This window comes from Callithrix jacchus, chromosome 9 (genome assembly GCF_049354715.1).
Source record: "Callithrix jacchus isolate 240 chromosome 9, calJac240_pri, whole genome shotgun sequence".
In the NCBI taxonomy this organism is placed as follows: domain Eukaryota; kingdom Metazoa; phylum Chordata; class Mammalia; order Primates; family Cebidae; genus Callithrix; species Callithrix jacchus.
The window spans coordinates 68,566,101-68,590,480 of NC_133510.1; the positions used below are offsets into that span (position 1 = coordinate 68,566,101).

Below are 24,380 nucleotides of genomic sequence, written 5' to 3' on the forward strand. Positions count from 1 at the left end.
GCCGGCCAGGTCCTCCCGGCGCTCCTCTGTGCTTCTCGCTGCTGCAACCCCGAGGCCGGCGGGGAGCTGGGCAGGAAAGGAGGAAGCCGCGGGCCCGCATTGCAAAGACCATAGAAGAGGCGGGAGTGGCGACTCCGCGGACAGAGGCGCCAAGCGTACTGGTCGTCGACCTCGTCGTCGCCGCCCCGGGCCTTGCACCCCTCCAACGCTGCGCCCAGAGGCCGCAGCACCCTCGTCAGGCACCGCAGCTGAGGGCAGGCAGCCCCGGTTTTTTTGTTTGTTTGTTTTTTAAGTTAGTTTTACTTTTTTTGTAGAGACAGGGCCTCACTATGTTGCCCAAGTCAGTCTCAAACTCCTGGCCTCAAGCAGAGTCCTCCTACCTCAGTCTCCCAAATTGCCAGGATTACAGGGATGAAACATACTGAACCCGGCCAAGGGCTTAATTTAATTTAATTTATTATTTGTTGAGACAGCTTCTTGCTCTGTTGCTCAGGCTGGAGGGCAGTGTCCCAGTATCAGCTCACTGCAGCCTGTGCCAACCGAATTCAAGTGATTCTGGTGCCTCAGCCTCCCAAGTAGCTAAGACGACAGGCTACATACAGGTCATGTACCGCCACTCACGACTGGCTATTTTTGTTTTAGTAGAGACAGGGTTTTACCATGTTGCATAGGCGATCTTGAACTCCTGGCCTCAAAGGATCCACCCTTGGGCCTCCCAAAGTGCTGGGATTACAGACATGAGCCACTTCGTCAGGCCCTGCCAAGGGTTTTTGTTGTTTTGTTTTGTTTGAGACAGAATTTCACTTTTGTTGCCGAGGCTGGGTGCAGTGGGGCGATCTCGGTTCACTGCAACTCTACCCTCTGGGTTCAAGCAATTCTGCTGCTTTAGCCTCCTGAGTAGCTGGGATTACCGGGGACTGCCACCACACCCCGCTAATTTTTTGTATCTTTAGTAGAGATGGTGTTTCATTATGTTGGCCACGCTGGTTTCAAACTCCTGACCTCAGGTGATCCACCCATCTTGGCCTCCCAAAATGCAGGGATTACAGGCATGAGCCATTCGCCTGGCCCTGGCCAAGGATTTTAATAACCAATGGTTAATACAGTCTTATGATACTCTTTCAGATCTCTGAGCAAAATAAAACTTAATTCCTAAAAACCCACTTAATCTCATTTCTTTTTTTTTTCTTTTCTTTCTTTCTTCTTTTTTTTTTAATAAAGATGGGGTTTCACCATGATGGCCAGGCTGGTCTTGAACTCCTGACCTCAGGTGATCCACCCACCTCGGCCTCCCAAAGTGCTAGGATTATAGACGTGAGCCACCGGGTCCGGCCTCTTCATTTCTTTATTATGTGTTAAAAATGTTTTAAAAGGATAATAGCAAAAAATACTATAACATTCGTTTATGTATCCACTACCCAAAATGAATAAATAGTATCATACCTATTTTCACTTTCCAAGTCCCATTCTTCCCCCTTTCTCCTTCCCTTTAGACATCACTTTTATATTAGTCTGCTTTCATTTTTTTCTAATTTTAATTTTTTGCTTTATTATTATTTTGTTTTTATGAGACAGAGTCCCGTTCTGTTGCCTAGGCTGGAGTGCAGTGGCACGATCTCAACTCACTATAACCTCTGACTCTCGGGTTCAAGTGATTCTCCTGCCTCAGCCTCCCAAGCAGCTGGGTTTACAGTTGGTCACCACAACGCCTGGCTAATTTTTAAAATATTTTTAGTAGAGACAGGGTTTTACCATGTTGGCCAGGCTGGTCTCGAACTCATGACCTCAGGTGATCGGCCCACCTTGGCCTCCCAAAGTGCTGGGATTACAGGCATGAGCCACCATGCCCAGCAATTTCATTGATTTAGCTTACTGAATGGTGTTCCATCACATGAATACACCCCAGTCTACTTATCCATTTGCTACTGATCAACCTTTACATTGTTTTTAGTGTTCCATTATTCCAAACACTGCATTTCAGGGAATATCCTCCAACAGGTCTCCTAGTGCGAATGCATGAGAGTTTCTATTAAGCAATGTTTGTAGAAGTTTGTTTTGAAACCACTATGGAAATGTTTTCTATTAAGGCCCAGTTCATACATTAAATAAAACTTTAACAAAATAATACCTCCCCTTGCTATATGCACTCTATTTCCTACTCTGTTGCACTCTGTCCTATTTTTATAAAATGCTGGACATGACTCACTACATTGATTTTATGAGTCACTAATGGATTGAAAAACAGTGCTTTAAGGCATTTATCTGAAAGTAGACTTTCTAGATCAAAGAATAAGTGCATTTTCAACTTGAGTAGACAATATCAAGTTGCTCTCCAAAGTGGCTCTATCAGTTTTACAGGATATCAGAGCCCTAGTTTTTCCACATCCTCACCAACACTTAAAATGGTCAGAATTTTAGATTATTGATAGTCCTGTAGATGTGAAACAAATCTCACTGTCAGTTTAATTGCATTTTCCAGATTACTAGAGCAGTGAAGTAGATATTATTATCTATTATAGATCATTTGAATTTCTTTGGGGAATATCTACTCACACCTAGTCTAATCCATTTTTCTGTTGGGTTGTTAATCTTCTGCTGCTTCTTATTGGTTTGTAAGAGTCCTTTTCAGATACTAGAGACCCATCTTTTTAAGATATACATGTTGCAGTAATCTTTTTATCCCCCTTTCTATCACTTGTATTTTAACCCTGTTTAAAATGCTTTTCACCAGCCTGGGCAACATGGTAAAATCCTGTCTCTACAAAAAAAAAAAAAAAAAAAATGGAAAAAATGAGCCAGGTGTGGTGGCATATGCCTGTAGTCCCAGCTACTTCAGAGGCTGAGGTGAGAGGATCACCTGAGCCCAGGAGATCAAGGCTGCAGTGAGCTGTGATTAGGCCACTGCACCCCAGCCTGGGTGACAGAGTGAGACTTTGTCTCAAAAAAAAGTTTTTTAGATGGGAGTTTTAAACATTTTAATAGTCAATTTAATCAGAATTATCCATTTTGACTTCTACTTTTTCATACTTTTATTGCTAAAATTTTATCATTAGTATAAAAACACTATATATTTTTTCAGATAATTTTGTTATTGTTGTTGTTTTTGAAACAAGGTCTCACTCTGTCACCCAAGCAGGACTGCAGTGCTGCACTTCTTTTCTTTTTTTTTTTTTTTCCAGACAGAGTCTCATTCTGTCGCCCAGGCTGGAGTGTAATGGCGTGGTGTTGGCTCACTGCAACCTCCACCTCCCAGGTCCAAGTGATTCTCCTGCCTCAGCCTCCTGAGTAGCTGGGATTATAGGCACCTGCCACCACGCTGGGCCAATTTTTTGTATTTTTAGTAGAGACGGGGTTTCACTGTATTGGCCAGGCTGTTCTTGAACTCCTTACCTCGTGATCTGCCCGCCTCTGCCTCCCAAAGTGCTGTGATTATAGACAGGAGCCACCGCACCTTGTGGTGCACTTATTTCCATGTGGCACTTATTTTCCTGCATCTTGTTTTATTTCCTTTAACTTTGTGATTTTGGCTCACTGCAACCTCCATATTTCCAGGCTCAAACAATCCTCCTGCCTCAGCCTCCCAAATAGCTGGCACTACATGCATACGCCACCATGCCTGGCTAGTTTTTGTGTTTTCTGTAGAGCAGAGTTTCGCCATGTTGCCCAGGCTGGTCTGGAACTCCTGGACTCAAGTGATCCACCTACCTCAGCCTCCCGAAGTGCTGGGATTATAAGCATGAACCACTGTCCTTGGCCTTTAAAAAAATTTTTTTTGGCCGGGCTCAGTGGCTCAGCACTTTGGGAGGCCAAGGTGGGTGGATCATGAGGTCAGAAGATCGAGACCATCCTTGCTGACATGGTGAAACCCTGTCTCCACCAAAAATACAAAAAATTAGCCTGGCATGGTGGCACTCACCTGTTACCCCAGCTACTCAGGAGGTTGAGGCAGCAGAATCGCTTGAACTTGGCAGGCGGAGGTTGCAGTGAACTAAGATCGTGCCATTGCACTCCAGCCTGGACAACAGAGTGAGACTCTGTCTCAAAAAAAAATTTTTTTTAATTATGGAAATGCTTCATGAATTTGCATGTTAACCTTGCACAGGGGCCATGCTAATCTCCATATCATTCCAGTTGTAGTGTATGTGCTGCGAAGTGAGCACTGGATAATTTTGAATTTGGTTGGTGTTTTTGTTTTTACAACTCTAGGTCTTCAATTGCCCTGGAGTTTATTTTTTGCCTATTCTTTTTCTGTCTCCTGAGACTGCAGGTCCTCACTATGTGATTCTTCACCATCTTTGGGACTGTATGCTTCTCCTCTCCTCCCTTAGTCTTTTTCTTGAAAAGGAGAGAACTGTAATATAGAAGGCTCCAGGCTTAGAAGAGTAGCTCTTTAAAGGCCTTTAAAGAAGCAAGTGGGATATTTAAAAAATAAATAAATAAATAAAAGGCAGCAGCAAGTGGGAAAGAAGAGATAAAGAGAATGCTATGTGCTTTTTCCCCCCCTCCTTTTTCCAGAAGATTGTGAAACTGAAGCAGAGTTACACATAAGTTGCTTGTGAATCTAAGGTTAGAACCCAGGTCTCCTGACCGTCAGACTGAAAGGTTTCACAAGAGTCCATCTGAAACCAATTTGTGAGAGATGACTTGAAGAGATTAGTATCTCCAGAAGAGGAGCTGTATTCTAAACTTACAAGAAGTCGCTTTTTTTTTTTTTTTTGAGAGACAGCGTACAGGCATGCACCACCAGGCCCAGCTAATTTTTGTAACTAGTAGAGATGGGGTTTTGCCATGTTGCCCAGGCTGGTCTCAAACTCCAGGACTCAAGGAATCTGTCTTCCTCAGCCTCCAAAGTGTTGGGATTACAGGTGTGAGCCACTGTGCACAGCCAAGAAGTAGCCTTTGATTTTTGTAATTGCAGTCATCAAAAAACATCATCAAAAAGCTTTTTTCAGGCTGGGTGCAGTGGCCCATGCCTGTAATCCCAGCCTTTTGGGAGGCCGAGGTGGGCAGATCACCTGAGGTCAGGAGTTCAAGACCAGCCTAGCCAACATGGTGAAACCCCCATCTCTACTAAAAATACAAAAATCAGCTAGGCATAGTGGCATGAACCTGTAATCCCAGCTACTCAGGAGGCTGAGGCAGGAGAATTGCTTGAACCCGGGAGGTGGAGGTTGCAGTGAGCCAAGATCATACCACTGTACTCTGTCCTGGGTGATAGAGTGAGAACCTGTTTCAAAAAAAAAAACAAATCAAAAAAGTTTTATCAGTGATTGCTTACACTGGGCAATTAAGGTAGAATCTGGACTACATTTAGAATGTATTATATTTGTCTATAGACAAAAACGGTCGAAGAATTTATACTTAATGTAAACTAATAAAACAGGTAAGTAAAGGACAAACCATATAATAATAAAAAAGGTAGAGCAATCTAGGACTACTGAAGATAGTAAAGAATTGACATCAAACGTCAAAGTCAGTGCAATTCAAGGATAAAGACATCACTGGGTGATGAGCAATGCCTAGTATTATTGGTTGTAGGGGTTCCAAGTTCAGGGAAACTGTCATCAGTCAGGGAGGGTGGACCTCTTCTGACTTCTCTCACCCTCTTCTGTCCTCCACACATGTGCCCCACTCTAAGCTTTTTCTCCTCCACACAACATGAGCCTTGCTAAGGCATGAGATCAGAGGAGTTTTTAGTTTGTGTTAGTACTTAGCTCTCAATAAGTGGACCTTTACCCAGCATCAGCAAGAACCACCCTCAGGAGCCACTTTGTGCTGCCTGGCACGTCCACAGCAATTAGAGCAAAAGGACAGAGTTAAGGAAGCTCTTTGAGGAAAATTTTCCCCACCCAGGTTTGGCAGGGTCACCTGGGAGCCCTCTCATCAGTATTGGTATTCACTGTGGTACATGGCTCATTGTTCCACTAGCACCTTTTACTGAGCTTCCTCTGTGTTCAATTCCTATAGAAGGAAGCCCTTGCCTCAGTGTTCTCAATTTAAATATGTTTGCACATTCAGCAAGACTCCTAAGTGTTGTACCTAGCTGAATCAATATTAGAAAGACCTCAAGGATTTTGCAGTTTGATATTACTGTCATAAACATTGTTTCAATGTAGAAAAAAAGTTTGCCATGTTTCATACATATGCCTTAAGAATTGTACATGGACTGGGTGCAGTAGCTCATGCCTATAATCTCAGCACTTTGGGAGGCCAAGGTGGGTGGATCACTTGAGGTATGGAGTTTGAGACTAGCTGGACCAACATGGTAAAATCCCATCTCTATCAAAAATATAAAAGCCAGGCCTGGTGGCGTATACCTGTAATCCCAGCTACTCAGGGGGCTGAGGCCGGAGAATTGCTTGAACCCAGTAGGCAGAGGTTGCAGTGAGCTGAGATGGCGCCACTGCACGCCAGGCTGGGCAACAGAGTGAGACTCTGTCTCAAAAACAACAACAACAAAGCGAAAGTCTGCCGGGCGCGGTGGCTCACGCCTGTAATCCCAGCACTTTGTGAGGCTGAGGCGGGTGGATCACGAGGTCAAGAGATTGAGACCATCCTGGTCAACATGGTGAAACCCCGTCTCTACTAAAAATACAAAAAATTAGCTGGGCATGGTGGCGCCTGCCTGTAATTCCAGCTACTTGGGAGCCTGAGGCAGGAGAATTGCCTGAACCCAGGAGGCAGAGGTTGCAGTGAGCTGAGATCACGCCATTGCACTCCAGCCTGGGTAACAAGAGTGAAACTCTGTCTCAAAAAAAAAAAAAAAGCGAAAGTCGTGCTGGGCGCGGTGGCTCATGCCTGTAATCCCAGCACTTTGGGAGTCCAAGGTGGGTAGATCACCTGAGGTCAAGTGTTCGATACCAGACTGACCAACATGGAGAAACCCCGTCTCGACTAAAAATACAAAATTAGCCAGGCATATTGGCACATACCTGTAATCTCAGCTACTCAGGATGCTGAGGCGGGAGAATCACTTAAATTCAGAAGGCGGAGGTTGCGGTGAGCCAAGATCAGGCCATTGCATTCCAGCCAGGGCAAAAAGAGTGAAACAATGTTAAAAAAAAAAAAAGCAAAAGTCACTGAGCGAGGTCTTTAACCATCCCTTCTGAAATAGTCCTATCTCCCATCTATAGCTCTTGCTGCTCCATTTCCTGCATTTAAAATTTATTTTTGCATAATTTTTTTTTTTAATATATATACGGAGTTTTGCTGTTGTTACCCAGACTGGAGTGCAATGGCATGATCTCGGCTCACCGCACCCTCCACCTCCTGGGTTCAAGCAATTCTCCTGCTTCAGCCTCCTGAGTAGCTGGGACTACAGGCATGCACCACCATGCCCAGCTAATTTTTGTATTTTTAGTAGAGATGGGGTTTCACCTTGTTGACCAGGATGGTCTTGATCTCTTGACCTCGTGATCCACCCACCTCGGCCTCCCAAAGGGCTGGGATTATAGGTGTGAGCCACCGTGCCCGGCTATAAATTTTTTTTTTTTGAGACAGAGTCTCACTTTGTTGCCAGGCTGGAGTGCAGTGGCGTGATCTCAGCTCACTGCAACCTCCACCTCCCAGGTTCAAGCAATTCTTTTGCCTCAGCCTCCCAAGTAGCTGGGACTAGAGACGCACGCCACCACACCCAGGTAATTTTTATATTTTAGTAGAGACGAGGTTTCACTGTTTGCCATGATGATCTCGATCTCTTGACCTCGTGATCTGCCTGCCTTGGCCTCCCAAAGTGCTGGGATTATAGGCGTGAGCCACCGCGCCTGGCCTATTTTTGAATAACATTTAATGATGTGTACTTATTGATGTATACTTATTGACTGGTTATTTTCTGTCTGCCCCACAGAATATAGGTTTTCAGAGAGCAGAAACTTTTTTTTTTTTTTTTGAGATGGAGTTTCGCTCTTGTTACCCAGGCTGGAGTGCAATGGCGCGATCTCGGCTCACCGCAACCTCTGCCTCCAGGGTTCAGGCAATTCTCCTGCCTCAGCCTCCTGAGTAGCCAGGATTGCAGGCACACGCCACCATGCCCAGCTACTTTTTGTATTTTTAGTAGAGATGGGGTTTCACCATGTTGACCAGGATGGTCTCGATCTCTTGACCTCGTGATCCACCCGCCTCGGCCTCCCAAAGTGCTGGGATTACAGGCTTGAACCATCGCACCTGGCCCAGAAACTTTTTATGTCTTTATAATTGCTATATCCCACTGCCCAGAATCAGTGCCTGGAACATAGTAGATCCTTTACAAATAGTGCATTTGTTAAATGAATGAAACTAAATTAAATAAACATATGTGTTGTGTATCCTTACCTCATTGGTTGGTATATGAGAAAATTAAACAGAAGAGACTAACAGCAAGATAAGTAGTGTCCTAGACTCCAAGAAGTCTTTCCAGACTAACCCTATTCAACATTAGAAGTGCAGTCATAGGCCTGGCAGAGTGGCTCACACCAGTAATCCCAGCTTCGGATCACCTGAAGTCAGGAGTTCAAGACCAGCCTGGCCAATATGTCAAAACCTTGTTGCTACTAAAAAAATACAAAAATTAGCCAGGCATGATGGTGGGCACCTGTAATCCCAGCTACTTGGGAGACTGAGGCAGAAGAATTGCTTGAACCTGGGAGGTAGAGGTTGCAGTGAGCCTTGATCGTGCCACTGCATTCCTGCCTTGGTGACAGATCGAGATTCTGTCTCAAAAAAAAAAAGCACAGTCATTCTGAATTTCTCATTCTACTCCTTGAAAAGACTCCCCCACCAACCTCTTTTTCAGTCCAGGTGACTCAAGCATTATTGACCCCAGCCCCCGCCTCCAAGGATCATCTTGTGTCCAGGCATCCCATGGCCACTGTTCTTGGTTTAGGACTGGCTCATGACCCAAGCTAGGTAGCAGGCTGATTTCCCTGTTAGTCTGGAAAGACTTCCTGGAGTCTAAACTAGGACACCACTCAGCGTTTTTTATTTTTATTTTTATTTTTTGAGACAAGAGTTTTGCTCTGTTGCCCAGGCTGGAGTGCAGTGGTACAATCTTAACCTCTGCCTCCTGGGCTCATGTGTTCCTCCTGCCTCAGCCTCCCAAGTAAGTTTCCCTGGGACTTTTGCTGGAACTATAGGAAAAAGATCAAGTCAGCCCAGTGCAGATGGTGGTCATTGTTCAATCATGCAGGGAAACCTGCCTGAGAACAAAACCACACTGATTCTAAAGCAGAGACTGGAGAGTGAGAAACAGAAAGAAAGAGCCAGGGCTTGGTACAGTGGCCCTAGCCTGTAATCCCAGCATTTTGGGAGGTTGAGGCAGGAGCATTGCTTGAAGCTAGAAATCTGAGACTACCCTGGGCAACAAAATGAGACCCTGTCCTTATTACAAAAAAAAGAAGAAGAAAGAAAGAAGGAAGGGAGGGAGGGAGGGAAAGGGAAAGAAAGGGACAGGTGGACAGTGGTTTGGTGATATCTGGGTCCCCATCTTCAGTCCAGCCTACAGTGAGCTGTATTGTTGGGTTTCCCAGTTTATGTGAGTTATTCAGCTCCTTTTGAGCACAACCAGTTTGAATTGGGTTTCTGTTATTGACAATCACAAAACACAACGAAACAAAATCATACCTAAAGCACATTTAGCTGTATAATTTCAACTACACCAAATTTCACTTGTTTACTTATTTATTTATTTATTTATTTTTAGACAGAGTCTTGCTCTGTTGCGCCAGGCTAGAGTGCAGTAGCATGATCTTGGCTTACTGCAACCTCTGCCTCGCGGGTTCAAGCAATTCTCCTGCCTTAGCCTCCCAAGTAACTGGGACTACAGGCATGCACCACTATGCCCAGCTAATTTTTGTATTTTAGTAGAGATGAGGTTTCACCATGTTGGCCACGATGGTCTCCATCTCTTGACCTTCTGATCTGCCCACCTTGGCCTCCCAAAGTGCTGGGATTACAGGCGTGAGCCACCATGCACAGCCTTGTTTACTTATATACAGGTGAACATTTTTATAGTTTATGAACATTTTTATAGTTTATAAAATAATCTTGCATTTACATATCACTTAATTTAACACAAGTATGTGAGACAGGGCATATATTATTACGGTAATTCTTTTTCTCTTTTGAGACACAGTCTTACTCTGTCACCCAGGCTGGAGTGCAGTGGTGTGATCATAGCTTACTACAACCTTGAACTCCTGGGCTCAAGGGATCCTCCTGCCTCAGCTTCTCAAAGTGCTGGGATTACAGGTGTGAGCCACTGAGCCTGGCTAATTTTTGTTTTTTTTTAAAGAGATGGGGTCTGACCCTGTCACCCAGGCTGGAGTGAAGTATGCAGTCATAGCTACTGAAGCCTCAAACTCCTGGGCTCAAGAGGTCCTCCTATCTCAGCCTCCAGATTAGCTGTGAGTGCAGGAGCAGGATACCATGCCTGGCTGATTTTTTTTTTTTTAAGATGAAGTCTTGCTCTGTCACCCAGGCTGGAGTGCAGTGGCATGATCTTGGCTCACTGTAACCTCTGCCTCTTGGATTCAAGGAATTCTTCTGCCTCAGCCTCCTGAGTAGCTGGGATTACAGTCTTGAACCACTGTGCCTTATTTATTTATTTTTTACCAGTTGTTAAATGATCCTTGATTGAAATATCTTCCTTTGTGCTTTTTTTTTTTTTTTTTGGAGGTGGAGTTTCACTCGTTACCCAGGCTGGAGTGCAATGGCACAATCTCGGCTTACCGCAACCTCTGCCTCCTGGGTTCAAGTAATTCTCCCGCCTCAGCCTCCAGAGTAGCTGGGATTACAGGCACGTACCACCATGCCCGGCTAATTTTTTGTATTTTTAGTGGAGACGGGGTTTCACCATGTTGACCAGGATGGTCTCGATCGCTTGACCTCTTGATCCACCCGCCTTGGCCTCCCAAAGTGCTGGGATTACAGGCTTGAACCACCGCACCCAGCCCCTTTGTGCTTCTTAACTAGCTGGGCATTCCACAGCACCACTGTTGATGTCATCTATGATGTCATGAGGGTGGTGGCCATCAGCATTACAGTCCACAGACTGGGCAGTCCCCAGGATCTCTTTAATGGTTCCAGAGAGTTCTGTGGGTAAAGATCAGTGCTGCATCTGTTGAGCAATGTTGACGCTATCATCAAAAGTGATATTCCCACTGTGTTTAATGTTTTTCTGTTTCTTTCCGTTTCTTGGTGGTTCCTTGAGGGCTTTGAGGATCAGGGCAGAGGCAGAAGGCACCACTCAATCTGGGCCTGTCTGTTCTGAATGGTAAGTTTCATCATAATCCTCAGGCCCTTTCAGTCACCCATTGCTTTGGCAATGTCATCACCAAACTTTTTTGGAGACAGACCCAGAAGGCCAGCGCAGAAGTGGCACCCACTTCACCCCTGGTGCACCTCAGGTATATGACTTTGATCTCGTTGGGGTGGACCTTCAGTGGCACGGTGGAGGCAGCTGGTGTCAGATGAACCCGGATTTGGGACCACTGAAGAAAACTGCACCTTGGTCTCCTCCAAGCCGAACTCCGAAAGCTATCTCTTTTTTGAGACAGGATTTCACTCCCGTTGCCCAGGCTGGAGTGCACTGGTACAATCTCAGCTAATTGCAGCCTCTGCTTTCCAGGCTCAAATGATTATCCTGCCTCAGCTTCCCAGTGCTGGGGCTATAGGTATGTACCACTGTGCCCATCTAATTGTTTTATTTTTTAGAGATGAGGTCTTGCCATGTTGCCCAGTTGGTCTCAAACTCCTGAGCTCAAGTGATCAGCCCACCTCAGCCTCCCAAAGTGCCGATTAGTCCTGGCCTAATTTTTTATTTTTTGTAGAGATGGGATCTCACTATGTTGCCTTGGCTGGTTTTGAACTCCTCAGGTCACGTGATCCTGCTGCCTTGGCCTCCCAAAGTGCTGAGATTATAGGTGAGAGCCATCGTGTCCAGCCAAGACATATATTTTACAGCAACCCAGTACACACGTACACACACATGCACAAAGTTGCACAATACTTATATTAGTGCCTGTGACATTCTCTGATATTTTCTATTCTATTTTTAAAAAATTCTGGCTGGGCGCGGAGCTCACACACCTATAATCCTGGCACTTTGGGAGGCCAAGGCAGGTGGATCATCTGAGGTCAGGAGTTTGAGAACAGCCTGGCCAACATGATGAAACCCTGTCTCTATTAAAAATACAGAAATCAACTGGGTATGGTGGGGTCGGGGGGCGCCTATAATTCCAGCTACTTGGGAGGCTGAGGAAGGAGAATTGCTTGAATCTGGGAGGTGAAGGTTGCAGTGAGCCAGATTGCACCACTGCACTCCAGCCTGGGTGACAGAGCAAGACTCCGTCTTGAAAAATAAAAATTCTGTTTTATTCCAACACTTTGGAAGGCAAGGCAGGTGGATTCCTTGAGCCCTGAAGTTTGAGACTAGCTTGGGCAAGATAGGGAAACCCTGTCTCTACAAAAAATACAAATAAAAAGTATTTTGCTGTGTCCAACTCAAGAATGAATGAATAAATCTATCTATCATCTATCTATCTATCTTCTGGTTGCAACACACAGTTTTCTTTTTTTTTTTTTTGAAACAGAGTCTTGCTTTGTCTCCTAGGCTGGAATGAAGTGGTGCCATCTCAGCTCACTGCAATCTCAGCCTCCTGGGTTTAAGAGATTCTCCTGCCTCAGCCTCCTGAGTAGCTGGCAGCCACCACCACGCCTGGCTAATTTTTGTATTTTTAGTAGAAACAGTGTTTCACTATGTTGGCCAGACTGGTCTCGACCTCCTGACCTCAAGTGATCTGCCTGCCTCAGCCTCCCAAAGTGCCGAGGTTACAGGGGTGAGCCACTGTGCCTGGCCGCAACCTACAGTTGTTGTTGTTTGTTTTTTTTTTTAGAGACAGGATCTTGCTCTGTTTCCCCGGTTAGAGTGCATTAGCATTATCACAGTTCACTGCAGTCTTAAACTCCTGGCCTAAAGTGATACTCCCACCTTGGCCTCCCAAAGTGCTGGGACCACAGGCAGGGTGCCATCACGCCTGACTAATTTTTTAAAATTATTTTAGATATTTTTATTTTGAGATGAAGCCTTGCTCTGTCACCCAGGCTGGAGTGCAGTGGTACAGTCTTGGCTAACTGCAACCTCTGCCTCTTGGGTTCAAGTAATTCTCCTGTCTCCGTCTCCAGAGTAGCTGGGATTGAAGGCACCCCCATCACTAAGCCCAGCTAACTTTTATATTTTTGGGAGAGATCGGGTTTCACCATGTTGGCCAGGCTGGTCTTGAACTCCAGACCTCATGCATGATCTGCCTGCCTTGGTCTCCCAGAGTGCTGGGATTACAGGCGTGAACCACCACGCCTGGCCTATTTTTAATTTTATTTTTAGACAGAGCCTCACTCTGTTGCCCAGGCTGGAACGCAGTGATGTGATCTCGGTTCACTGCAACCTCCTGGGTTTGATTGATTTTTCTGCCTCAGCCTCCCTGAGTAGCCAGGATTATAGGCACCTACTACTGTGCCCAGCTAATTTTTGTATTTTTAGTAGAGACAGGGTTTCATCATGTTGGCTAAGCTAGTCTCAAACTCCTGAGCTCAGGTGATCCGCCTACCTTCGCCTCCCAAAGTGCAGGGATTACAGGCATGAGCCACCATGCTGGGCCAAATTTTTAAATTTTTTGTAAAGTGTCTTTCCTTGTTACCCAAGCTGGTCTGGAACTCCTGGACTCAAGTGATCCTCCTGCTGTGGCCTCCCAAACTTCTGGGATTACAGACGTGAGCCACTGTGCCTGGCGTATTGTACCTTTTCTGTTTAGATATACTTTGTCACATGAATACTTCTCATTGGCCGGGCACGGTGGCTCAAGCCTTTGGGAGGCCAAGGTGGGTGGATCACGAGGTCAAGAGATCGAGACCGTCCTGGTCAACATGGCGAAACCCTGTCTCTACTAAAAATACAAAAAATCAGCTGAGCATGGTGGCATGTGCCTGTAATCCCAGCTACTCAGGAGGCTGAGGCAGGAGAATTGCCTGAACCCAGGAGGCGGAGGTTGCGGTGAGCCGAGATCGTGCCATTGCACTCCAGCTTGGGTAACAAGAACGAAACTCCGTCTCAAAAAAAATAAAATAAAATTAAATTAAATAAATATATACTTCTCATTGTGTTGTCTACAGTCTTCAGTAGGGTAACATGTTGTATAAGTTCATAGCCTAGGAGTAATAGCCAAAGATCCTAGGCTATCCAGGCTCATTTAAGCACACTCCTTGAGGTTTTCACAAGGATGAATTACCTAACAACACATTTCTCAATGACTGTATATTCAGAATCTGTTAGAGTGCTTGAGTGGAGTAAGAAGTGTTTGAAGTGTAGCCGATAGACTGTTGGACTGGAATGCTGCCTAGAGGAAACTGGGAATGCATCACAAAGGAGGGTATTTTAAGGGGACCTTCAAGAATATAGGAGTCTTCTGGGTAAAGAAGAGGAAGGGCAGAAGGAATTAATTTTACGTAGTTTTGGAGAGAACAGAAACATGAAAAAAATACTTGGAGAGTGGGTGGAAGGTAGGCATAGAAAAGCCTCCTATTTAAATAAAAAGCAAACATGATACAGATATGTATGAACATCTATATAGAAATGAGTTAGCCCGGCACAGTGGTTCATGCCTGTAATTTTAGCACTTTGGGAAGCCAAGGGGGACAGACTGCTTGAGCCCAGCCTGGGCAACATGGTGAAATCTCATCTCTAAAACAATACCAAAGTTAGGCATGGTGGCGTGCACCTGTAGTCCCAGCCGCTTGGGAGGCTGAAGTGGAAAGATCACCTGAGCCTGGGGAGGTTGAGACTGCAGTGAGCCATGATCGCACCACTGTACTCCAGCCTGGGTGACAGAGCAAGACCCTGTCTCAAAAAAAAAAAAAGAAATGAGTTGGCTCTTGTCCTAATGTGGAATGTTTAGTGAATCTACGTTAACAGGATTTATGAAAAAGATAGTCTTTGAGCAAGATTTTGATACCAGTGGGTTAGAAGAGGTCACCAAACACCAGAGGGGCCTCAACCCCGCAGGTGTCAAGGCTCTTGACAGCGTTGCAGAAGGAATTCCAGGACAAATCAGAAAATAATGAAAGTAGGATTTATTACAAAGCAAAACAAAACAAAGGGGAGTGCAGGCCTACTCAAGAAAGACAGGCGGGGGACAAAGGGCAGGCAGGTCGGCGCGAAGGGGGAGGGCGCTGCCAGGCCAGACCCGAGGATGCCCCGGGCCCACGCCTGTCTCCCGGCCCTCACTTGCTGCAGCCGCTCGCGGGCTCCCGTACCGCTGCTATCGCCGCAGAGCCGCGCAGATGATGAGGGCTCAGTGAGGCACCAAGGGAAGGTCACCGTCATGTTTGACTTCAAGAAGTTATGGAAGTGCCTAAGAAAGGAGTGGATCCTGTAGCAGCTCACGCGCCTCTATGACTGCCAGAAGAAAAGATCCTAGAACTGGAGATTGACGTGGATGAGCTCCTCTACATGGAGAGTGACGATACCTGGGCTGCCAGGGCCAAGGAGCTGCAGGGTGGCTGTTACACACAGAGGCCTTCATCTCTGGCCTGCTGGACAAGATCCGGGGAATGCAGAAGCTAAGCACACAGCAGAAGAAGTGAGGGTCCTCGACCCAGGCGAACGGTGGCTCCCACAGGACAATTGCTGCCTCCCCCAACCCCATAGCAACAGTAGCAACAGTAATACCGGGGGACCCTCTGGCCAGGCCTGGTGCCATGAGCAGCGCTCCTCTTGCCCCTGGCCCAGGTATCTCTTCCCCTGCCCCCTCAGTTTTCCACTTTGGGGTGTTTTTTTTTTTTGGAGACAAGAGTCTTGCTCTGTCGCCAGGCGCCAGGCTGGACTGCAGTGGCGCAATCTCGGCTCACCCCAATCTCCGCCTCCCGGGTTCAAGCAATTCTGCCTCAGCCTCCCGAGTAGCTGGGACTGCAGGAATGCGCCACCACACCACACTCGGCTAATTTTTGTATTTTAGTGGAGACGGGGTTTCACCATGTTGGTCAGGATGGTGTGGATCTCTTGACCTCGTGATCCGCCTGCCTCAACCTCCCAAAGTGCTGGGATTACATGCGTGAGCCACTTCGCCCGGCCACTTTTGTTTTTTTTTTAATCGTTATTAAACTGATGGGACTTTTTATATTGACTGCGGGCCTTTTAATAAAGCTAGGATACACATTTGGTGCAGCTAAAAAAAGAAAAAAAAAAAAGGACAGACATGCAACAGGGTTTGGGGTTTCTTTTTCTCTCTCTTTTCTTTCGACGGAGTTTTGCTCACTCTTGTCATCCAGGCTGGGGTCCAGCGATGCAATCTCCGCTCACTGCAACCTCTGCCTCCCGGGTTCAAGTGATTCTCCTGCTTCAGCCTCCCAAGTAGCTGTGATTACAAGCTCAGGACATCACACCCAGCTAATTTTGGTATTTTTAGTAGGGACGGGGTTTCACCTTGTTGGCCAGGCTAGTCTTGAACTCCTGACCTCAGGTGAACCACCCACCTCAGCCTCCCAAGGTGCTGGGATTACAGGTGTGAGCCACCATGCCCAGCGTGGGGTTTCCATTTTTATGTTTCTTTAACTGAGGGATGGAGTATTTATGAAGATTCCTGGAAAAACGGGAAGATTTTGCCGGGTGTGGTGGCTCACGCCTGTAATCCCAGTACTTTGGGAGGCTGAAGTGGGCAGATCACCTGAGGTTGGGAGTTTGAGACCAGTCTGACCAACATGGAGAAACCCTGTCTCTAAAAAAAATAAATAAGGGGAAGATTTCTTGGAACTGTGGTGCCAGGCTTTTTTTTGAGATGGAGTTTCGCTGTTGTTACCCAGACTGGAGTGCAATGGCACGATCTCAGCTCACCGCAACCTCCACCTTTTGGGTTCAAGCAATTCTCCTGCCTCAGCCTCCCGAGTAGCTGGGACTATAGGCGCGCACCACCATGCCCAGCTAATTTTTGTATTTTTAGTAGAGATGGGGTTTCACCTTGTTGACCAGGATGGTCTCGATCTCTTGACCTCGTGATCCACCCGCCTCGGACTCCCAAAGTGCTGGGATTATAGGCATGAGCCACCGCGCCTGGCCGGATTTTTTTTTTTTTTTTTTTGAGACTGAGTCTCGCTGTATCACCTAGGCTAGAGTGCAATGGCATGATCCTGGCTCACCACAACCTCCGTCTCCTGGGTTCAAGTGATTCTCCTGCCTCAGGCTCTGAATAGTTGAAATTACAGGCACCCATCACCACATCGGGCTAATTTTTGTATTTTTAGTAGAGATGGGGTTTCGCCATGTTGGTCAGGTGGTTCCAGCCATTTTTACACCAAATTCTGTTGTTCCAGGAACTGTCATGGTGCTGGGGGTGTATGATTTAATATGTTAGTAAGTGTATAATGAGGTCCTAGGAGGACCTGGGTCAAATCCAGAGCCATGTTGGATCCAGTTGGTCTTAGCTAGTGTGGCCCACATCCTGGTTTTCAATCCCTCTTAGACCGCTATTTACATTTTCCTTTTGCTAGTCAAGTGAAACTGCTCCCTGGAGTTTTCTGTCCTCCTGTGACTACCTTGTATCATTCCGGTCTCAATTTTTGAATGGAAGGGAATTGTTTAAGGTGTACAATTGTTTAAGGAGGCCATATGGTGTGGTGGTTGAGTCTTGGCTCCTGGGTCTCACAGATTTGTGTTCAAAGCCTGGCTTTGCCACTAACTAGCTGTGTTTTTAGGCAAATTAAACTCTCTAAGTCTCAGATTCCTAATTTGCAAAGCGAAGATAATAATAAATAATAGTTCCTGGCTCATTAGTTTATTATGAGGATTGTTTTTTTGGTAGAGACATGGTCTCCCTATGCTGCCCAGGCTGGTCTCAAACTCTTGCCCTCAAGTGATCTGGCTGCCTTGGCCTCCCAAAGTGCTGGGATTGCAGGCGTGAATCTTTACTATGAGGATTAATGCTCCTGAAGTGTTAAATAATGGTGTTTGGTACACAATAAGAATTCAATTAGGCCGGGCACAGTGGCTCATGCCCGTAATCCCAACACTTTGGGAGGCCAAGGCAGGTGGATCACGAGGTCAGAAGTTCAAGACCAGGCTGACCAACGTGGGGAAACCCCGTTTCTACTAAAAATACACAAATTAGCTGGGCATGGTGGCATTCACCTGTAATTCTAGCTAATTCAGGCTACTGAGGAGGCTGAGGCAGGAGAATTGCTTGAACCCAGGAGGCAGAGGTTGCAATGAGCTGAGATCACATGACTGCACTCCAACCTGAGCAACAGAGCGAAACTATGTCTCAAAAAAAAGAATTCAATTAATGTTGTCAGTTACTCTTAAGTGTAAATCCGGGACCAGGAAGGCAAAATGCAGGGTGTTTCTTGCAGATGGACAGTGGGGAGCCAGGACACAGCTCAGCTTACTCGTGCCCAGAGAGAAAGAGTTAAGTGGCTGACCCTGAAGGCAGGGGCCACATAGCTGTGTGGGAGCCGGATTTAGACAGTCGAGGCAGGGCAGACAGTGTGAGAAAGCTGTTGATGAGAGCTGCTGCTGAATAAAATCATCTTTCACCTGCCTAGGGCCCCCCAAGTGTTCTTTCTGCTCATCCACCCACTGCTTCCAGACCTCAACATGACCTTGGGCATAGTCTAAACCTGATACTCATAACAGTTACAGATTTCTTTGTCCCTTCACTCCCACTTTTTTGAGGTAGGGTCTTGTTCTGTCACAGAGACTGGAGTGCTCTGGCATGATCACAGCTCACTGCAGCCTCCTGGGTTCAAATAATCCTCCCACTTCAGCCTCCCACGTAGCTGGGACCACAGGCACGTTCCACTACACCCAGCTACTTAAAATTGTTAAATTTTATATAGGGATGGGGTCTCCCTATGTTGCCCAGGGTAAGAATTCCTAAACTCAAATAGGCCGTTTCCTTTCAAGACTTTAGTTCATGGGCAGTTTTACAGGTGTTTCTATTTTCCCCTCAAGTGCAACAAATTGGCCCCCAGCCCAATCTGCAGAGGCAACTATGCCTTGGGGACTTATCTGATGTAGAACAAGGTCAAGAGACAGATTAAGTTGAAATGATTTGACTTTCATGATTAAGAGAGCCCTGAAGCAGAGACCTTTTGTCTGGGTCCCTGAGCAGAAGATCCAGAGATCCACACTTCCTTCTCCTGACTCAGTGGTTGTGCTAGGTAGGAACCAGAACCACTTGCTGGAAGCCTACCTTGACATACTTGAATCGATGACTGCTTTTCTTTCTTTTCCATTCTAAGCTATTGTGTTTTTATGGTTCTAAGCAGATTTTCTTGGAAACTACTAGAAAACTGCCTGCCACCTGAAAGCTGCAACTGTTTTCCTCTCTCCTGTATTTTTTGTTTACCCCACCCCAATGCTGCTGCTTTCTGGCTTCGTCATCTAAATTATTTAACTGAGGCAAATTTTCCCCATTCTTTCAGCGCCCCTGCTGCCAGACTGAGAAATTCTAGGCTTGCCCTGGACTCTCTCTTGTAGTCTCAGGCTTTTTTCTCTTTCTTTTTCATTTCCATCAGGCACCAAGTCTGTAATTTGCGTGGCTCTGATGTCAGCCCATGGATCACTGATTGACCAGGCTGAAGCCAGCGGGTCCTTCAGATCCCGAGGGATAATAGAGCAGGGAGCATTTCCACCCACACCGAGAGTCCTCATAATTGCATCAGTGCTGCACGTACCTACGTGGAAAATACAAGTCAGGCTTGGGGTTAATGGTTTCACCTCACGTCTCAGGAGCAGAGTCCTAGTGCACATGCACCTGTAGAGCCTGAACCAGCTTCACTCCAAGAGGAGCGGAGAAGGGAAGCAATTTCTCTTACTCCGCCCCTTTAATCCACAGCCACTCACAGGCTTGCTACCTGCTCTTGCTCTTGCCAAATGGGACAGAGATGAAATCTTAGAATAAAAGTTTTTGAACTCAATAAATTGTTAATTAATATCTAGGAGTGGCAGATATATAATGCTTCTCTTTTCACGACAGGTCAAAGATGAAATTTGATTATGCTTTGGAGGGCGTGGTTTGCCTCTTGAAATTCCTTGCCAGTCTTTAGAAAGCTTCGTCGCTTAGAGCACCCAAAAATGCCCTTATCTAACAGAGGGAGGCGCACTTGCCTTCCTTCATATATAGAAGCAGGAGCTGGCCTTGGGAAAATCAAACTGGTTCTGCACCATGAGGAAGAAGCAGCTTAAGATGGAGGCTGCTCCACACTGTGAGCTAAGTAAGTAGCCCAGGGAAGCTGCCCAGCTGAGCAGACCTGAAAGGGTGACAAGTGCAGCGCCAGGAATTTTATTTTTATGTTTTAATAGAATTTTATTTGTATGTTTTATAGAAGTTTTACTTTTATATTGTAAGTTCCCAAAGGAAAGGCTCTGGTCTGGAGTGATTTCATCAAACCTTTCTGAAACTCCACAGATGTAGAGAGAATCTCAGAACTAATTTGTGCATTTTCTTTTTTCTCCAGAAGAAATTCTGTGTGAAAACCAACTTGCTCCAGGAAGCCAAGTCCTCACCCCCCCACACCTTTTTTTTGGTCCCCGAGTTTGTTTGTACTTGGTACTTTATTTGGATTTTTCTCTTTGCAGCTCACGCTCCTTTCCTCATTTCTTGGACTCTCTTTCTAATGAAATGTTCTCCTAGCTGTTTTTATCTGAAGAAAGATGGTCGGTTATCTTTAATGCTGCAAGCAGTGTTGGGGGGGGGTCGGGGAGTGAGGGTGGTGGGGGGATTAATGTTTTTGGTGTTTGTAAAGGACATTGTAGAAAATTATGGTGATTTGTCAGACCATTTATTCTCCCCTCTTCACCAGTCTGGCAGTCATCTTCAGAGCAAAAGATAGGGTGTTAGGCTGAGGCTGGGGATAGAGTGGGATTGCTTTTGGGTAGGTAGGATAAAGTCTTCGGAGAATCGAGGCAGCAGGGCGAGAAGGAGGTAAACAATTTTCTACGGTGGCTTGGGAGGACACCTGAGGCTGTCGAACTGGCTGCACTAGCTGATGTTTCGCGGTTCCTCCCTCGTGTCGGGTGCTCTTGGTGGGGCAGCAGATGACTAAGCTGTGGCTCTGGAGGGGTGAGGAAATGGTCCTGCCAGGTGGCTATACTTTTTTGTCGTCCAGGCTGCAGTGAAGTGCTGTGGCACGATCTCGGCTCACTGCAACCTCCGCCTCCCAGGGTCAAGCGATTTTCCTGCCTCAGCCTCCCGAGCAGCTGGGAGTACAGGCGCGCGCCACCACGTCGAGCTAATTTTTGTATTTTTTAGTAGAGACGGGGTTTCACCGTGTTAGCCAGGAAGGTCTCCATCTACTGACCTGGTAATCTGCCTGCCTCTGCCTCCCAAAGTGCTAGGATCACAGGCGTGAGCCACCGCACCTGGCTTTACTTTTTTTTTTTTTTTTTTAAGACAGGGTTTTGCTCTGTCACCCAGGCTGGAGTGCAGTGGCACAATCTTGGGTCACTGTATCCTCCATCTCCCAGGCCCAAGTGATCCTCCCATCTCAGCCTCTTGAGTGGCTGGGACCACAGGCGGGCGCCATGATGCCTGGCTAATTTTTAATTTTTTTTGTAGAGACCCGCTCTCTCTATGTTGCCCAGGCTGGTCTCAAACTCCTGCACTCAAGTCATCCTCCGGTCTCGGTCTCCCAAAGTGCTGGGCATTACAAGTGTGAGCCTCCGCACAAATTTTCCCCATTCGTTCAGCTCCCCTCCTCCTAGATGTGAGAAATTCCAGTCTTGCCCTGGACTCTTCTCTTGTAGTCTCAGGGTTTTTTCTCTTTCTTTTTCTTTTCCATCAGGCACCAAGTCCGTAGTTTGCATGGCTCTGATGTCGGCCCGTGTCGACTCCTGGCTACTCTTTACAAGATAGAGCTATACTTCGTAGCTTCATTGTCAGTACCTAATGTGGGGCCACGGCGAACTAGGGCAGGAAACCTCTGTCCCCAGGCTGCCCGCAGGCGGGAGCTCCCCAGTCCAGGGGCTGTGCGGGTCTGGCCAGCGAAAGCAGCGGCTTTGCAGCGTGCGGCTCCCGCCGGGGGCGCTCTAGCGCCGCAGCAGCCGCCAGAGTACGCGTGGGCGGAGCCTCAGCCTTCGGTCGGCTGGCCAGGTGTCCCGGCCGCTGAGGAGACTCCAGCCAATAGGGATGTGGGGCTGCTGTCCTGTCGGCCAATCACGGGGAGGGGAGGGCGTTGGCCAGCTTGGCGCTGGCTCCGGGAATATGGAGCCTTCGGCGTGGGGGCGGCGTGTCAGGTGGTTGCGGAGCTGGTAAGGTGAGGGGAAGGCCAGGTCAGGGGTCGCCACACTCCGCTCGCGGGCAGGGAGGGGCGCGGGGCAGCTCGAGGGCAGGTGTGGGGGTCAGGCTCCGGGGCTAGGACGCGACACCAGCGCGCCGAGCGGGGCTGTGTGGGGAGGTGTGGGCTGGGAGGGCCTCAGGCCCGGAGTCAGGAGACTGAAGGAGCTGCGTTATTCGGCGGAAGACCCAAAGATGGGGCAAGGAGGGAACGCCGGAGGTCGCGGGGCCCTCTCCCCTTCCCCGCCGCGGTCTAAGACACATGGCCCAACTCCCAGCTGCACCCGATGGCGCGCCGGGCCCGTGGTCGGGGTGCGCTGACCTGCCTCGACGCCGCGAAAGAGGCGGACGGGCACAAGGCAAGGTCTCCCGCGGCCTCCTTGTTGGCGCCGCCCGAGGCCGGGCTGCTCTCCTGGACCTCCCGCCGCCCGGCTTTAACATAAGTCTCATTATAGCCTAACCGACCTCCAGCGAGCGTTTTCTATGTGAATAGCCTGGATAGGCGGCACTAGTTGTGCGTAAATTGGTTTTAGGGCTGTTTGTGCGGGTCTCAGGGACCCTCTGGATTTCAGGCTCCAATGAGCAGGGATTTTTTTGCACGAGGATATTGCACATATGTTAAGTGGGCTGGATGGCTCTCCCAGCTGTTTGTTTCGTATGTCCCTAATTTTAAAGCTACGACTTAAATGTGACATCTCTTGCAAAAACAAAAATTATGTGGAAGGACAGTTTGCAAGGGGAGATAGGCTACCAGAAACCCGCTTTAGTGACGGTGTGTGAAAACAGGAGAAGCCTGCCTTCTGGAACCCGACACCCCACCAGTTCGCATAATTTCTTGGCTTTGTAAATCTTTGAGCAAGCTGTTTGCCTCTTTGCTGTTTTGTTTCATGTACTTAAAGTGGGGATTGATAATACATCAGTCTTACAGGGTTGTTGGTATGAAATTTGTTAATAAACAACAAAGTACTTAGAACAGTTCCTGACGTGGAGCAGTTTTTGTTATTGTTACCTTCTTTCTCCTTGATATTTCTAAAGAATTCTAACCTTATTACTTATTCTTTGCTCAGAATCTCATGACCTATCACTGATGAACCCATCTGCCTATGCTTTCCATTCACATTATTAACTTTGATCTGAGGGTATAGTGCAACTGTGTGACGAGGATTTCTGCTGCGTGTTTGTTTTATTAAATACGGTTGGAAACTATCATTATACTAGGCCATTTATTGTGATACCTGTGTTGGGTAAATGAAACCTGAGACCTTAGGCTGTTTATTTTTTCATTGGCCAATATTTCATTGACAGTCTTGCTTGGCCTACACAGTTTATTTTGGAGCCAGTACCAAAAAGTCCTTGATTGCAGCATACTTGGTTTCTCATGTTTCCGGAATGTCAGTGGGACTCGGGAGGGGAATTTCTGGCTAGTCTGGCAGCACTTCTTGTTAAGGAATGGGGAAACTTCTTATGAATCTAATCTTACTCTACTGTTAGGAAATCAGCAGTTGCCCCTTGGATTACTCTACAAAGCTAGCAGGCAGCTTTGGTTCAGTTATGACTCAGTGAAAAGGTTTTTAGTCTTGTTCTGGTACTTATTGCCAGTAAGACATTTTGTATGAAGTTTTTGTTTGTTTTGGTCTCATCTCTAATAAGCTGATATCTGCTAAAACTCCTAGGAAATGAAAGGAGAAAGCTACAAGTTAGTTATTAAAAGTTTACCAGGTTTCAAATAGCAGAAGGAGGCTTGTAATATGTGTTATTTGTCTTAATTTTTCTTTGCTTTTAGGAAAAGAAACTTTGAGGAAAATACCTAAAGTTGTTAAGGTCAATCTAAATCATTTGGGGGCCACTATCCACCATTAGGAAAATGGGTTGAATGTAATCTAATGATAATTTTTCATTAGAAAAATTGTCACATTAAAAGCTACTTAAATGTGAGGGCAAAACATTTTCTGAGGCAAGCAGTAAGTATAGGCTGGTTTAATAGGGGATTTTTTTTTTTTTTTCAAAAAATTACTTTTTTTTTTTTGAGACAGAGTTTCGCTCTTGTTACCCAGGCTGGAGTGCAATGGCGCCATCTCGGCTCAC

At 46.7% G+C, this 24,380-nt stretch overlaps 1 protein-coding gene, 1 non-coding gene and 1 pseudogene across 28 annotated transcripts in view; 1 reads left to right on the forward strand and 2 right to left on the reverse strand.

Moving 5' to 3' along the window:
- Positions 1-4,057: 4,057 nt before the first annotated feature.
- On the reverse strand, positions 4,058-4,160 carry LOC118144626 (U6 spliceosomal RNA). Its single transcript, XR_004729391.1, has one exon. It is a non-coding gene; the product is annotated as a U6 spliceosomal RNA (small nuclear RNA).
- A 6,650-nt stretch (positions 4,161-10,810) lies between these two features.
- Positions 10,811-15,352, reverse strand: LOC118144498 (large ribosomal subunit protein uL11 pseudogene; annotated as a pseudogene).
- A 4,818-nt stretch (positions 15,353-20,170) lies between these two features.
- LOC100399071 (natural resistance-associated macrophage protein 2) overlaps positions 20,171-24,380 on the forward strand; it is a 130,867-nt gene continuing 126,657 nt past the window's right edge. For 10 of the 27 annotated variants that reach the window (XR_013521900.1, XR_013521899.1, XR_013521898.1 and 7 more), the window contains exon 1: positions 22,194-22,275. Coding sequence is in view for 2 of the 27 variants with exons in the window: in XM_035256758.3 (XP_035112649.1) it covers positions 20,187-20,235 (49 nt within the window). In the remaining 25 variants the exon portion in view is untranslated. Of the gene's footprint in view, positions 20,236-22,193; positions 22,276-24,380 lie in introns of those variants that run through there. The other 17 variants (XR_013521894.1, XR_013521896.1, XR_013521895.1 and 14 more) reach the window with 2 other exon arrangements.